The sequence below is a fragment of the Pristiophorus japonicus genome, chromosome 7, assembly GCF_044704955.1.
Source record: "Pristiophorus japonicus isolate sPriJap1 chromosome 7, sPriJap1.hap1, whole genome shotgun sequence".
NCBI lineage: Eukaryota > Metazoa > Chordata > Chondrichthyes > Pristiophoridae > Pristiophorus > Pristiophorus japonicus.
The window spans coordinates 51761822-51777691 of record NC_091983.1 but is presented as its reverse complement, the minus strand read 5'-3'; the positions used below and the strand labels follow the sequence as shown (position 1 = coordinate 51777691).

Sequence of the window (15870 nt, the reverse complement as noted above, 5' to 3'; positions counted from 1 at the left end):
TTCATTAGCAGCTCTGCGGGTGGAACCCCTGTGAGCGAGTGTGGTCGGGGTCTATAGGCCAACAGGAGGCGTGATGAGCGCCTTTGTAGGGAACCCCCTTGGATTCTGAGCATCCCCTGTTTGATTATCTGCACTGCTCGTTCTGCCTGGCCGTTTGAGGCCGGCTTGAACGGTGCCGTTCTGACATGGTTAATTCCATTGCCTGCCATGAAGTCCTGGAATTCAGTGCTTGTGAAGCACGGGCCATTGTCGCTGACCAAGATGTCCGGTAGACCGTGGGCGGCGAACATTGCCCGTAGACTTTCTACCGTGGCAGAGGATGTGCTTGAATTTAAAATGTCACACTCGATCCATTTGGAGTAGGCGTCTACTACAACCAAAAACATTTTTCCCATGAAAGGACCTACGTAGTCCACATGGATGCGCGACCAAGGCTTGGCGGGCCATGGCCAGGGGCTAAGGGGGGCTTCCCTGGGCGCATTGCCCAGCTGGGCACACGTGTTGCACCTGCGAACACAAAGTTCCAGATCTGCGTCTATCCCTGGCCACCAAACGTTTGACCTGGCAATTGCCTTCATCATGACAATGCCCGGGTGCTCATTGTGGAGTTCTCTGATGAACACCTCTCTGCCCATTTGGGGCATGACTACACGGTTTCCCCACAGTAGGCAATCGGCTTGAATCGAGAGTTCATCCCTGCGCCTGTGAAATGGTTTAAATTCCTCAGGGCTTGCCCTGTACGTGGCTGCCCAGTCCCCATTCAGGACACATTTCTTGACTAGAGACAATAGCGGGTCTCTATTTGTCCAGACTTTAATCTGATGGGCTGTCACGTGAGCCTTCGCTTTCGAAAGCTTCAACAGCTATGACCATCTCAGCAGCATGCTCGGTAGTCCCCTCAGTGGTGGCTAGTGGGAGCCAGCTGAGTGCATCGGCGCAGTTTTCGGTGCCCGGTCTGTGCCGAATTGTATAGTCATAGGCGGCTAACGTGAGTGCCCACCTCTGTATGCGGGCCAATGCGTTTGCATTTATGGACTTGTTGTCGGCCAAAAGGGACGTTAGGGGTTTGTGATCTGTCTCCAGCTCAAATTTCCTGCCAAACAGGTACTGGTGCATTTTCTTTACCGCATATACACATGCGAGCGTCTCCTTTTCTACCATCCCATAAACCCTTTCTGCCTGGGACAGACTCCTGAAGGCATAAGTAACGGCTGTAACTGACCCTTGACATTGACATGCTGCAACACACACCCGACACCATAAGACGACGCATCGCACGTTAACACAAGTTTCTTACATGGGTCGTATAGTGTTAACAGAGTGTTGGAACATAACAAATTGCGTGCTCTATTAAAAGCCCTTTCCTGGCTGTCCCCCCAGACCCATTCGCGACCTTTGCGTAGGAGCACGTGTAGCGGCTCTAGCAGCGTGCTCAATTTGGGAAGAAAGTTACCAAAATAGTTCAGGAGCCACGGGAACGAACGCATCTCCGTCGTGTTACGGGATCTGGGTGCTCTCTGGATCACTTCAGTCTTGGACGCAGTAGGGCTGATCCCGTCTGCTGCTACCCTCATCCCCAGCAATTCTACCTCTGGAGCTAGGAAGACGCACTTCGCCTTTTTCAGTCGCAGCCCTACCCGGTCCAGTTTGCGTAGCACCTCCTCCAGGTTGTGGAGGTGTTCTTCAGTATCGTAACCCGTGATGAGGATGTCGTCCTGAAAAACAACCGTCCCTGGAATCGACTTTAGGAGGCTTTCCATATTTCGTTGGATGTTCGCGGCGGCCAAGCGAATCCCGAACGGACATCTGTTGTACTCAAACAACCCCTTGTGTGTCGTGATGGTGGTCAGCTTCTTCGACTCACTCGCCAGCTCCTGGGTCATGTAAGCTGAGGTCAGGTCCAATTTTGAAAAAAGTTTGCCACCGGATAGCGTCGCAAAGAGGTCCTCCGCTCTCGGTAGCGGGTACTGATCTTGGAGTGACACCCGATTGATGGTGGCCTTGTAATCACCACATATCCTGACTGACCCATCCGCCTTGAGCACCGGCACGATCGGGCTCACCCAGTCACTGAATTCGACCGGCGAGATGATACCTTCCCTCAGCAGGCGGTCCAATTCGCCTTCTATCTTTTCCCGCATCACGTATGGCACCGCTCTGGCCTTGTGGTGTGCTGGCCTGGCGTCCAGGTTTATGTGAATCACTACCTTGGCCCGCATGAAAGTACCGATGCCGGGTTGAAATAATGAGTCAAATTTGTCCAGGATCTGTGAGCATGATACTTGCTCCACAGAGGAAATTGCATTGACATCGCCCCATTTCCAGTTCATGACAGCAAGCCAACTCCTCCCCAGTAGTGCAGGACGGTCCCCTGGGACAATCCAGAGTGGCAACCTGTTCTCCGAATCTTTGTGGGTCACAACTACCTGGCGCTGCCGAGCACCGGAATGATCTGCTTTGTGTAAGTCCGTAACTGTGCGTCAATCGGCGATAATTTTGGCCTCCTGGCCTTGGACGCCCACAACTTTTTGAACTGTTTGATACCCATCAGGGACTGGCTGGCTCCCGTGTCTAGCTCCATTGATACTGGGATGCCATTGAGGAGCACTTTCATCATCATCGGTGGCGTCCTGGTGTATGAACTGTATACGTGCTCCACATGAACTCGCTGAACTTCAGCTTACAGCGATTTCCCCCAGCGTTCATTTCTGCAATTTCTGCATGTATTTTGCTCATCTCTGCAAACTCTGGCTGATTGTGTGCCTCCACGCCTCCAGCATGAGCTGCTGTTGGAAACAAAAGGTCCCTTGCCAGTCGATCGTCCCTGACTGCCCCTGTGACTGTCCTTGAGTGCACCATTAACAGGTGTTGATGGCACCATTACTGGCCGCATTGTCCCTTGCAATGGCGTGAATCGCTGTTCAACTTGCCATTGTCTCTGTCGAACTCTCCCTCTGGGTTCGACTACATGTTGGGGCATGCCCGACTGCCCGTGTCTGCCTGGAGAACTGTGTGTTGCTTTAACAATGTTGAATCTCTGTCCCAACCATTCCTTAACACAGTACCTCTCATCTGTTCTGCTCGTGGCCATGCTCGTGTGGTTTAAATCCCAGTTTCTCGTCGCCATTGATACGTCCTTACTATACAGTATAAATGCACACGAGGCCCATGCTTGAGAGAAGGTCAGTCTGTGACCTGTCCTTTATTCCTTAGCACTCAAGTGATGAAGGTGGGTGGAGCTTCCCCTTTTATATCTGAAGGTCCAGGTTAGGAGTGTCTCCCACCTTGTGGTCATTGTTCTCACAGTGTACAACTTAGGTCAGATTATACATGGGTTACAATGCTGGTTGAATACATGACAGTAAGCAGTGGGGAGAATACAAAGAGCCTGCAAAGAAACATAGAAACATAAAAAATAGGTGCTGGAGTAGGCCAATCAGCCCTTTGAGCCTGCACCACCATTCAATATGATCATGGCAGATCATGCAACTTTAGTACCCCATTCCTGCTTTCTCTCCATACCCCTTGATCCCTTTAGCCGAAAGGGCCACATCTAACTCCCTTTTGAATATATCTAATGAACTGGCCTCAACAACTTTCTGTGGTAGAGAATTCCACAGGTTCGCAATTCTCTGAGTGAAGAAGTTTCACTTCATCTCGGTCCTAAATGACTTACCCTTATCCTTAGACTGTGACCCCTGGTTCTGGACTTCCCCAACATCGAGAACATTCTCCCTGCATCTAACCTGTCCAATCCCATCAGAATTTTATGTTTCTATGAGTTCCCCTCTCATTCTTCTAAATTCCAGTGAATATAAGCCCAGTCTTTCTTCATATGTCAGTCCTGCCATCCCGGGAATCAGTCTGGTGAACCTTCGCTGCACTCCCTTAATAGCAAGAATGCCCTTCCTCAGACTAGGAGACCAAAACTGAACACCATATTCAAGGTGTGGCCTCACCAAGGCCCGGTATAACTACAGTAAGACCTCCCTGCTCCTATACTCATCCCTTAGCCATGAAGGCCAACATGCCAGTTGCCTTCTTCACCGCCTGCTATACCTACATGCCAACTTTCAATGACAGATGTACCATGACACCCAGGTCTCATTGCACCTCCCTTTTTCCTAATCTGTCGCCATTCAGATAATATTCTGCCTTCCTGTTTTTGCCACCAAAGTGGATAACCTCACATTTATCCACATTATACTGCATCTGCCATGCATTTGCCCACTCACCTAACCTGTCCAAGTCAGCCTGCAGCCTCTTAGCATCCTCCTCATAGCTCACACTGCCACCCAGCTTAGTGTCATCTGCAAACTTGGAGATATTACATTCAATTCCTTTGTCTAAATCATTAATGTATAATGTAAATAGCTGGGGTCCCAGCACTGAACCTTGCTGTATCCCACTAGTCACTGCCTGCCATTCTGAAAGGAGCCTTTTATTCCTACTCTTTGCTTCCTGTCTGCCAACCAGTTTTCTATCCATGTCAATACATTACCCCCAATACCATGTGCTTTAATTTTGCACACTAATCTCTTGTGTGGGACCTTGTCAAAAGCTTTTTGAAAGTCCAAATACACCACATCCACTGGTTCCTCCTTGTCCACTCTCATCCTCAAAATTTTTTAGAAGATTTGTCAAGCATGATTTCCCTTTGATAAATCCATGCTGACTTAGACCAATCCTGTCACTGCTTTCCAAATGTGCTGCTATTACATCTTTAATAATTGATTCCAACATTTTCCCCACTGCCAATGTCAGGCTAACCGGTCTATAATTCCCTGTTTTCTCTCTCCCTCCTTTTTTAAAAAGTGAGATTACATTAGCTATCCTCCAATCCATAGGAACTGATCCAGAGTCTATAGAATGTTGGAAAATGACCACCAATGCATCCACTATTGCTAGGGCCACTTCCTCAAGTACTCTGGGATGCAGACTATCAGGCCCTGGGGATTTATCGGTCTTCAATCCCATCAATTTCCCTAACACAATTTCCTGACTAATAAGGATTTCCTTCAGTTCCTCCTTCTCGCTGGACCCTTGGTCCCCTAGTATTTCCAGAAGGTTATTTGTGTCTTCCTTAGTAAAGACAGAACCAAAGTATTTGTTCAATTGGTCTACCATTTCTTTGATCCCCATTATAAATTCAACTGATTCTGACTGCAAGGGACCTACATTTGTCTTCACTAATCTTTTTCTATTCACATATCTATAGAAGCTTTTGCAGTCAGTTTTTATGTTCCCTGCAAGCTTCTTCTCGTACTCTATTTTCCCCCTCCTAATTAAACCCTTTGTCCTCCTCTGCTGAATTCTAAATTTCTCCTAATCCTTAGTTTTGCTGCTTTTTTCTGGGCAATTTTTATGCCTCTTCCTTGGATTTAACACGATCCCTAATTTCCCTTGTTAGCCACAGTTGAGCCACCTTCCTTGTTTTATTTTTACTCCAGACAGGGATGTACAATTGTTGAAGTTCATCCATGTGATCTTTAAATGTCTGCCATTGCCTATCCTCCGTCAAACCTTTAAGTATCATTCGCCAGTCTATCCTAGCCAATTCACGGCTCATACCATCAAAGTTACCTTTCCTTAAGTTCTAAAGAGATGTAGATAGTCTAAGTGAGTGAGCAGTAAGGTGGCAGATGGAGTGTGTCAGGAAATGTGAGGTTATTCACTCTGGTAGGAAGAATAGAAAAGCAGAATATTTTTAAATGGTAAGAAACTTTTAAATGTTGCTGTTCAGAGAGATTTGGGTGTCCTCATGCAAGAAACACAGAAAGCTAGCCTGCAGGTAAGCAATAAGGAAGGCAAATAGCATGTTGGCCTTTATAGCAAGGGGGTTGGAGTTTAAGAATAAGGAAATCTTGCTACAATTGTACAGGGCCTTGGTGAAACCACACCTGGAGTACTGTGCACAGTTTTGGTCTCCTTCTCTAAGGAAGGATATACTTGCCTTGGAGGCGGTGCAACAAAGGCTCACTAGATTGATTCCGGGGATGAGAGGGCTGTCTTATGATGAGAGATTGTGTAGAATGGGCCTATACTCTCTGGAGTTTAGAAAAATGAGAGGTGATCTCATTGAAACAAAAGATTTTGAAGGGGATTGACAGGGTAGATGCGGAGAGGTTGTTTACTCTGGCTGGAGTGTCTAGAACTAGGGGGCATAGTCTCAGGATAAGGGGTAGGTCATTTAAGACCAAGATGAGGAGGAATTTCTTCACTCAGATGGTTATGAACCTTTGGAATTATCTGCCCCAGAGGGCTATGGATGCTGAGTCTCTGAATATATTCAAGGCCGAAATAGATAGATTTTTGGACTCTAGGGGAATCAAGGGATATGGAGATTGGGTGGGAAAGTGGAGTTGAGGTCGATGATCAACCATGATCTTATTGAACGACGGAGTAGGCTCGAGGGGCCGTATAGCCTTCTCCTGCTCCTATTTCTTATGTTCATGTGTCCCATTATTACCATTGTTCTTTCTCTCCTCTGTAAAGTGCCATGGGTCATTTTCTACATTAAAGGTGCTATAAAAATGCAAGTTGTTATTGAGCAGCAAAAACCAGAGTTTCTGTATTTGTGTTTCTTAACGACTTCATGTGGTGGTTGAATTCTGCACATTGAAGAAAGGAAAATAAATGTCTTGTTTCTGACCCACCAGGTCTCACCTGCGTAGAAAAAGATGGACATTTTTCAATCATTTCAAAATGCTCTCAAGGCACATGACTTAACACCCTGATTTATGATATTTTAAAGGGTTTAAGTCATTCCTATGTTGTTCACAGACAGTAGGGTTTATTTTCAAACTGAAAATTTTGCCTAGAATTATCTGCAGCAAAACACACATGCAATAAAAGCACCATCATTTAAGAGCACAGTTCACAAAGACTAGATGGATCACTTCAATGTACTGCCCAATTTAGCACTTGCAAAATAAACTGAAATATTTCATGCCTTGCACTCACCTTCAAAAGATTCTCTGCAGTTGCAAACCAATCATCTGTTGCAAACATAACCTGAAAAATAAGAAAGCTGAATAGCGTATTGGTCTTTTCCAATGGTTCCCCATGCAGCAAGTTTCTTATCTGTATCACTGAAGGAAGACACTCGGCACTTTGACAAGTATAGATGAATATGTCATTGTCTATATTTTATATTTTACTACTGTACATGACATTGTTGTAGTAAACAGTCTGATAATATTACTTTGACACCGCAGATCACTAAATTGTTCCCATTGTTTTCTGACAATATGAAGTCAGAAATAAATGAACAAACAGAAAAATATGTTTCCTAATAAAATGAATGCTAAATCTGCATGTTCTGTCAATTTTTGGTCACTTATTTTTCTTTGATTCCCTTTCCTGTTTTTAGTCCACATCTCTCCCTCCATTTAGGCCACCTCTATCCTTAGCCACAACAGTGGACAGGTGACCTTTTTCCAAACCACTGCTAATTGGAGGCTGCGGGGACCGCTGAGACGCCTGTGTGAGGCAGGTTCGATGCCTGCTCAGCTCATCGCTGACACATTTTGAAAAGGGGGCTTTCAATAGGTGTGAGATCCCTCATTAACATAGTCCCTCCCTATCTCTGTAACCTCCTATAACCCTTTGAGAACTTCGCATTCTCCAATTCTGGCCTCTTCTGTGTCCCCAATTTCCTTTGCCTCTCCATTGGCAGTCTAGACCTTAAGCTCTGAAATTCACTCCCTAATCTTCGCCATCTCTTTCTCCTTCTTACAGACATTCCTTGAAACCTAGTTCCAGCCTAATCTCTCCCTCTGTGACTCGGTGTCAAATTTTGTCTGATAATGCTCCTTCAATTGAAGGCACTATATAAAGGTTTGCTGACCTTTAGAAATGGTTAGTGGCACCTTGACAGTGGCACCATTCAGGCAATACTGCCATTTTAATTACCCTGGCAGTACTTCTTTCATGCAGTATGACATACAATGTGAAATTCTGTGATTGGGGTGCTTCTGAAGTACAATCCAGAATAGTAGTTAGTTGAGTATTCATATATAGTAGTGGCACCATTAGGGGTTTGCTGTAGAAGCTTCCTTTGGTCATAAGTGTTCTATAAGCCTTCTTTTCCATTCTGCCCTGTCTCCTGCAATGATGCAGGGCAGTACATATTGCAGCTGTAAAGCTCACCAGCATGCCTACTTGTTCCCGAGATATGATAATATATGTTTTCCAATTAAGCGTTACTTGGGCAGGGGCTAATAATGCATTGCCCAAATGTTAGTGCACTAACCCAACCTAATTTTGCATGGTCAGCTTTGTTTACATAATGTGAGCAAGCTCCCAGTCCATACTGGGCACACACTCAACACCCCTGCTTGACAGCTGGTGTGATGAATGTGGTGCTGCATGAGGTGACAGAGAGGTGAGCCTTTTTGCCATTCCAAGGCACCCTCCCTGCAGCACAGCATTTCAGCATACATGGAAGGAGGTGGAGGCAGAGAAATTGACAACACAGCTGACTACAGAGCAACCCATTGTGTTAATATTGTGGACGTATCAAAAAAAGATGGGAGTTCCAAAATACCTGGCCTCCTGAGCAACTAAGTGCTAACAGAGAAAAAAAGGAAATAAAGTAAAAAAGGTGGAAAAATAGCCACAAAATACAGCACTTTTAAATGCACCAAAACAGGCCTCACTAAATGCACATCTGCATACAGCACAGCTCCCAGCAACTATATGTGCACATTTTATATGAGCAGGTGCTATTTGGGCACAAACTCTCAGAAATTGTGTGGACATTTTAGTGACATCTTGGGGTTTCACTTTAATGTTGCAACTAGAAAAAATGTATTCTTCTGGTGCTACATTAAACCCTGACTAGAAATTTAGTTAGGGCATTGATCCAGTATAAGTGATTTATTGCACCGAACAGAAACCACCGGCCATCAGCATTACTAGACATTGATAGGTATTTGATGATTGAGTAGTGGGTGTTAAAATTAAGACAGAGTATTAATGTTCTTTTTTTCAAAGACAAAAAATTCAGAATAGCATTTAAACCACAAACTGACAGAGCCAGCAATTTTTCCCTCCTTTTTTCTGCCCATTTTAGTGCCAGACTACAAGGGTTCTGTTATGGAAAATATGCCTCCCTTTTCCATTCCCATGATGGATATAAAACTTTTATACGGGAATGGTACCATAGTGATTATGTTACTGGTCTAGTAATCCAGAGGCCTGGGCTAATGATTCAGACATGAGTTCAAATCCCACCACAGCAACTGGGGAATTTAAATTCACTTAATGAATTAAATCTGGAATAAAAAGCTAGTATTAATATTATCATCAATAATGGGGACCATGAAACTATCGTACTGCTGTAAAAAAAAACCCTGGCTCACTCATGTCCTTTAGGGAAGGGTATCTGCCATCCTTACCCGGTCTGGCCTATATGTGACTCCAGACCCACAGCAATGTGGTTGACTCTTAATTGCGCTCTGAAATAACCAAGCAAGCCACTCAGTTGCCAAGAAAGCGGCTCACCTCACCACCACCTTCTCAAAGGCAATTAGAGATGGTCGATAAATGCTGGCCTTGCCCACATGAATGAGTAACAAAAAAGCACAAATTCCATAGCAGCCAGCTTGCAGCCTCATATGCACAAAGGAGCATTTGATTTAATGCCCCACAACAATGTCAGCTTGGCTTAGGTTTTTTTTAATTCATTCTCGGGATGTAGGTATCACTGGCAAGGCCCGCCTTTAATGCCCACACCTAGTTACCATGAGAAGGTGATGGTGGGCATTCTTCTTGAACTGCTGCATTCCATGTGGTGAAGGTTTTCCCACATTACTATTCGGTAGGGAGTTCCAAGATTTTATCCTCAAGACAATGAAGACACAGCGCTATATCTTCAAGTCATGATGGTGTGTGACTTGAAAGTTATTTGGAGTTGAAGGTGTTCTCATGCACCTGCTGCTCTTGTCCTTCTAGGTGGTGGAGGTCATGGGTTTGGGAGATGCTGCTGAAGAAGCCTCTGCATTTTGCTGCAGTGAATCCTGTAAATATTACACACTGCAGCCATGGTGCGCCAGTGGTGAAGGGAATAGATAGAAACATAGAAACATAGAAAATAGGTGCAGGAGTAGGCCATTCGGCCCTTCTAGCCTGCACCGCCATTCAATGAGTTCATGGCTGAACATGCAACTTCAGTACCCCATTCCTGCTTTCTCACCATACCCCTTGATTCCCCTAGTAGTAAGGACTTCATCTAACTCCTTTTTGAATATATTTAGTGAATTGGCCTCAACAACTTTCTGTGGTAGAGAATTCCACAGGTTCACCACTCTCTGGGTGAAGAAATTCCTCCTCATCTCGGTCCTAAATGGCTTCCCCCTTATCCTTAGACTGTGTCCCCTGGTTCTGGACATCCCCAACATTGGGAACATTCTTCCTGCATCTAACCTGTCTAACCCCGTCAGAATTTTAAACGTTTCTATGAGGTCCCCTCTCATTCTTCTGAACTCCAGTGAATACAAGCCCAGTTGATCCAGTCTTTCTTGATAGGTCAGTCCCGCCATCCCGGGAATCAGTCTGGTGAACCTTCGCTGCACTCCCTCAATAGCAAGAATGTCCTTCCTCAGGTTAGGAGACCAAAACTGTACACAATACTCCAGGTGTGGCCTCACCAAGGCCCTGTACAATTGTAGCAACACCTCCCTGCCCCTGTACTCAAATCCCCTCGCTATGAAGGCCAACATGCTATTTGCTTTCTTAACCGCCTGCTGTACCTGCATGCCAACCTTCAATGACTGATGTACCATGACACCCAGGTCTCTTTGCACCTCCCCTTTTCCTAATCTGTCACCATTCAGATAATAGTCTGTCTCTCTGTTTTTACCACCAAAGTGGATAACCTCACATTTATCCACATTATACTTCATCTGCCATGCATTTGCCCACTCACCTAACCTATCCAAGTTGCTCTGCAGCCTCATAGCATCCTCCTCGCAGCTCACACTGCCACCCAACTTAGTGTCATCCGCAAATTTGGAGATACTACATTTAATCCCCTCGTCTAAATCATTAATGTACAGTGTAAACAGCTGGGGCCCCAGCACAGATGTTTAAGCTAATTGAATGAGGTAATGCAATGGAATGTGAATTTACGCACAGCAGGATTAGGAAAAGATATAAAAGAATGGGTGTTAGGAGAGATACCCGAGAACTCAATGAGGCCTGATCAGTACTCGAGCTCAAAACTGTATCATGTTTTTATTCCCCAGTGTACTCGCAAGCTATTACCGTAAGTTTATGTTTAATTATTGTCAGGAAGTTATTTCTGTACACTTAATTCCTATGAATATTAACAATAATTGTTTTGAATCCTATTACTTATAAACCTATAAGTAAGAACATCCATCCTCTAACACCAGGTATGACTCCAGTCAGTGGAGAGCTTTCCCCTGATTCCCATTGACTTCAACAAGGGCAGTCACTCTTACTTTTTCTCTGGAATTAGGCTCTTTTATCCATGTTTGGATCAAGGTTGTAATGGGGTCTGGAGCCGAGTGGTCCTGGTAGAACCCAAACTGAACATCAGTGAGAAGGTTATTGGTGAGTAAGTGCGGCTTGATCACACTGATGATGGCTCCTTCCATCACTTTGCTGATGATTGCAAGTAGGCCGATAGGGCGTTAATTCGCTGAGATGGATTTATCCTGCTTTTTGGGGACTGAACATACTTGGGCAACTTTTCATATTGTCGGGTAGATGGCAGTGTTCTACTGGAACAGCTTAGCAGGAATTGCAGCGAGTTCTGGAGCATAGGTCTGCAGTAACTACAGAGGAATCTCCCTGCTGTCGACCATCAGGAAAGTCATCACAAGAATCCTCCTGAATCGCCTTCTTCCTGTGGCTGAAGAACTCCTTCCAGAGTCGCAATGTGGATTCCGCCCACTAAGGGGCACAATGGACATGATCTTCACCACATGGCAAATTCAAGAGAAATGCAGGGAACAGCACCAACCCTTGTACATGGCCTTCTTCGACCTCACAAAAGCCTTCGACATTGTCAACCGTGAGGGATCATGGACTGTCCTCCTCAGATTCGACTGTCCTGAAAAGTTTGTCACCATTCTCCGCCTGCTCCACGATGACATACAAGCCGTAATCCTGACCAACGGATCCACCATAGACCCATTCTATGTTTGGACCGGGGTCAAGCAGGGCTGCGTCATCGCACCAACACTCTTCTCGATCTTCCTTGCTGCAATGCTCCATCTCACCCTCAGCAAGCTCCCCGCTGGAGAGGAGCTAAATTACAGGACAAACGGGAATCTGTTCAACCTCCGCCGCCTTCAGGCCAGATTCAAGGTTGCCCCATCCTCCGTCAGCGAACTACAGTACGCAGGCGACACCTGCGTCTGCGTACACTTGGAGGCCGAACTCCAAGCCATCATCAACACCTTCACCGAGGCGTACGAAAGCATGGGCCTTAAACTAAACATCTGTAAGACAAAGGTCCTCTACCAACCTGCCCCTGCCACACAGCACTGCCTCCCAGTGATCAAAATCCACAACGAGGCCTTGGACAACGTGGACTATTTTCCATACCTCGGGAGTCTACTGTCAACAAGGGCAGACATCGACAATGAAGTCTAACACCGCTTTCAGTGTGCCAGTGCAGCCTTCGGTCGCCTGAGGAAGAGAGTATTTGAAGACCAGGATCTCAAACCCGGCACCAAGCTCATGGTCTACAGAGGAGTGGTGATACCCGCCCTCCCATATGGCTCAGAGACATGGACCATGTACAGCAGGCACCTCAAAACACTGGAGAAGTACCACCAATGCTGCCGCCGCAAGATCCTGCAAATCCATCGGCAGAATAGGCGCACCAATGTCAGTGTCCTCACTCAGGCCAATATCCCCAGTATCAAAGCACTGACCACGCTCAATCAGCTTCGCTGGACGGGCCACATCGTCCGCATGCCTGACACGAAACTCCCAAAACAAGCGCTCTACTCGGAGCTCCAACATGGCAAGCGAGCCCCAGGTGGGCAGAGGAAACACTTCAAGGATATCCTCCAAGCTTCCTTGAAAAAATGTAACATCCCCACCGACACCTAGGAATCCCTGGCCCAAGACCACCCAATGTGGAGGAAAAGCATTCGGGAAGGCGCTTAACACCTCGAGTCTCTTCGCCGAGAGCAAGCTGAAGCCAAGGGTCGACAGTGGAAGGAAAGCATGGCATCGCAGGCACCTCAGCCACCTGTTCCTTCAACCACCGTTTGCCCCACCTGTGACAGAGACTGTAGGTCCCTCATTGGACTCTTCAGTCACCTGAGAACTCATTTCTAATGTGGAAACAAGTCATCATCGACTCCGAGGGACTGCCTATGATGATGATGATGATGAATTTGTTGGGTTGGATTTGTCCTGCTTTTTGGAGACTGGACATACCTGGGCAACTTTCCATATTGTCAGGTAGATGTCAGTGTTCTACTGGAACAGCTTAGCAGATGTCGCAGCGAGTTCTGGAGCACAGGTCTTCATCACTACAGCCTATAACCTTTGCAGTACCCAGTGTGCTCAGCCATTTCTTGATGTCACAGAGTGAATTGAATTAGCTGAAGACTGGCACCTGTGATAGTGGGGACCTCAGGAGCAGGCCGAGAAGGATAATTCACTCAGCACTTTCTGCCTGAAAATGGTTGCAAACACCTCAGTCTTGTATTTGGCATTCACGTTAGCTTAACTCCTGTCCAAGGCAAAATGTAATGGGTTCAAGTTCAACCATAGATTTAAGTACAGAATCTAGGCTGACAGAGTGCTGCATTGTCAGAGATGCTGGGGCCAAAGTTGCCACTTTAAAAAAAAGAGGCGGTAATGGAGCGGGAAGGCCTTTCCGACCGGGGGCAGACGGATGGTGTGCCCCACTGTGGAATTGCCACTGAGCTGGGGGCAGTGGGGAAACGGGTTTCCGCCGCGCCCAGTCTTTACACCCCGCCCGGCGCTCCTACCCCTTGTCGGCCACGCGCCGACCTCTTTCCGCCATGTAAGAGAAATTGCCCTGCAGGAGCGCAGTCGCTGCCTCCAACAGCTTCGCGTGGCGGGAAGCTGTCAGTGGGTGGGCGGTGCAGCCGCCCTTAAAGGGGAGGGCGCACTGCCGCAGCTGCTATTTTGTTTTACTTTCGGCCGGCTCCTGAGTCGGCCCAACAATGGCGGCCGCTGGTTCGGCCGGGCCGCCAACAGGAATCCCAGCACCCCGTCTTGAGTACCGGGCAGCTGGCACAGCCAAAACCTTTCCTGGGAGCCCAGTGGACTTGACTTAAGCCTCACAGCTTCCCTCCCCTTTAAGTGAAAGGAAGGGATGTTGCAACGCATCTACGTTGCACTGACGTACCCAGTGCAGCGCTGATGACGCTGCCCGCCTTTCGTCCCGTTCCCGACTCTCTTCCTCCCCGTTCATTTTGGTAAACCAAAGTGCCCAATTTTCTTTTATTCCTCGCCCCATCTGTGCTGGCGGTAATTCGCCACTTAATTCCAATTATTTGCCCCAAACTGGGTGGAGGGCAATTTCGGCCCTGCTGTCTTTTGCATGAGACATTAAACTGAGACCTGTTCAATTAAATGTTAAAGATCCCATTGCACTATTTGAAGAATAGGAGGGAATTTTCCCAGTGACCTAGCTAACATTCCAAAACATATTATCTAGGTCATTCACCCATTTATTTGCAGTGCATGGGACCTTGCTGTATGCTAACTAGTTGCCACATTTCCCTACATAACAACAGTTCCAAAGTAATCCAATGGTTTTAAACCACTCTGGGAAATTGAAGACATGAAAGATCCGACATAAATGTAACTTATTTACTTCTTTGTTTCATAAAGTCCTTGTCATGAGCACCAATGTGAGCTTACCTTTGCTCCTGATGCTTCACAAGCCAGGTCATTCAGCTGGACAAAGTCCGGAAGCTTTTCTGTATTTTCCTGGATTGGACGAGCTGCCATTGTTCAATCAGTTCTAACGGATTAAATGTTGTCGTTTTTTGTTGATTATAGCGTTCTTGACAAATGGAACTATTGCAACAAATTGTGAAGCATCCTTTTCATTTAGTAAACTAGAAACTCTAATTAATCCAATGTGAAAAACAATATTAAGATTGAAATATTTTTCCTACAGCCCAGCACTCAGAATACTGAACGAGTTAAATGTGCGATGGCACAGTAACACAGAACCTTATGTTGTGTAATAGGATGTGATTTCATGCCCGCAATGCTCTTTGCAACAAGTATCTGATCTCAGTTGTGCTGGTATGGCAGAAGAGGCCAGGCCAAGGAGAGAAGCCACAGCAGAGGGTTGGTTCCCGCAGACCATGGACAGTCATATGCAGTCAACTTCCAACATGTGGATCTCTTACTTCCAACAAGTGAATCTCATACAGTCACAGCGTAAATCATCTGCCACGCCTTGTTCCAATGGAAGTGGAAATCCACTTTTGTGTGAGTCTCCAGATCATCACAGCAGCCCACTTTATGGATCCATTGGTCTGCAAGAGATCAGCAGCAGACTTTACATTTAAGAAGGTCGGCTGTTGTTTTACTACATGATCTAAATGTGCTATCCAAATGCAAGTTGTTTTACCGAATGTTGCCCAGTGCGTAGCACTTTCATCTCTGAGTCAGAGGGTTGTGGGTTCAAGTCCCACTCCAGGGACTCGAGCACAAAAAAAATCTGGCTGACACAACAGTGCAGTGTTTAGGGATGCTTAAAAATCTCCTGAAGCCCTTCTCGTCACCAAGCTCTTAATCACCCCTCATTTCCTAGCTCGGCATCCATATCTACATATGCTATCCAAATGCAAGTTGTTTTACCGAATGTTGCCCAGTATAACAACTTGTAAT

At 46.2% G+C, this 15870-nt stretch overlaps 1 protein-coding gene across 1 annotated transcript in view; it reads right to left on the bottom strand.

The window, feature by feature from the left end:
- The window catches only part of allc (allantoicase), a 66477-nt gene extending 51501 nt beyond the window's left edge, over positions 1–14976 (bottom strand). The window contains exons 1-2 of the mRNA XM_070884358.1: positions 14887–14976; positions 6964–7014 (exon numbers count right to left, since the gene is read on the bottom strand). Coding sequence (XP_070740459.1) covers positions 6964–7014; positions 14887–14976 — 141 coding nt within the window. The remainder of the gene's footprint in view (positions 1–6963; positions 7015–14886) is intronic.
- Between the last annotated feature and the right edge of the window lie 894 nt (positions 14977–15870).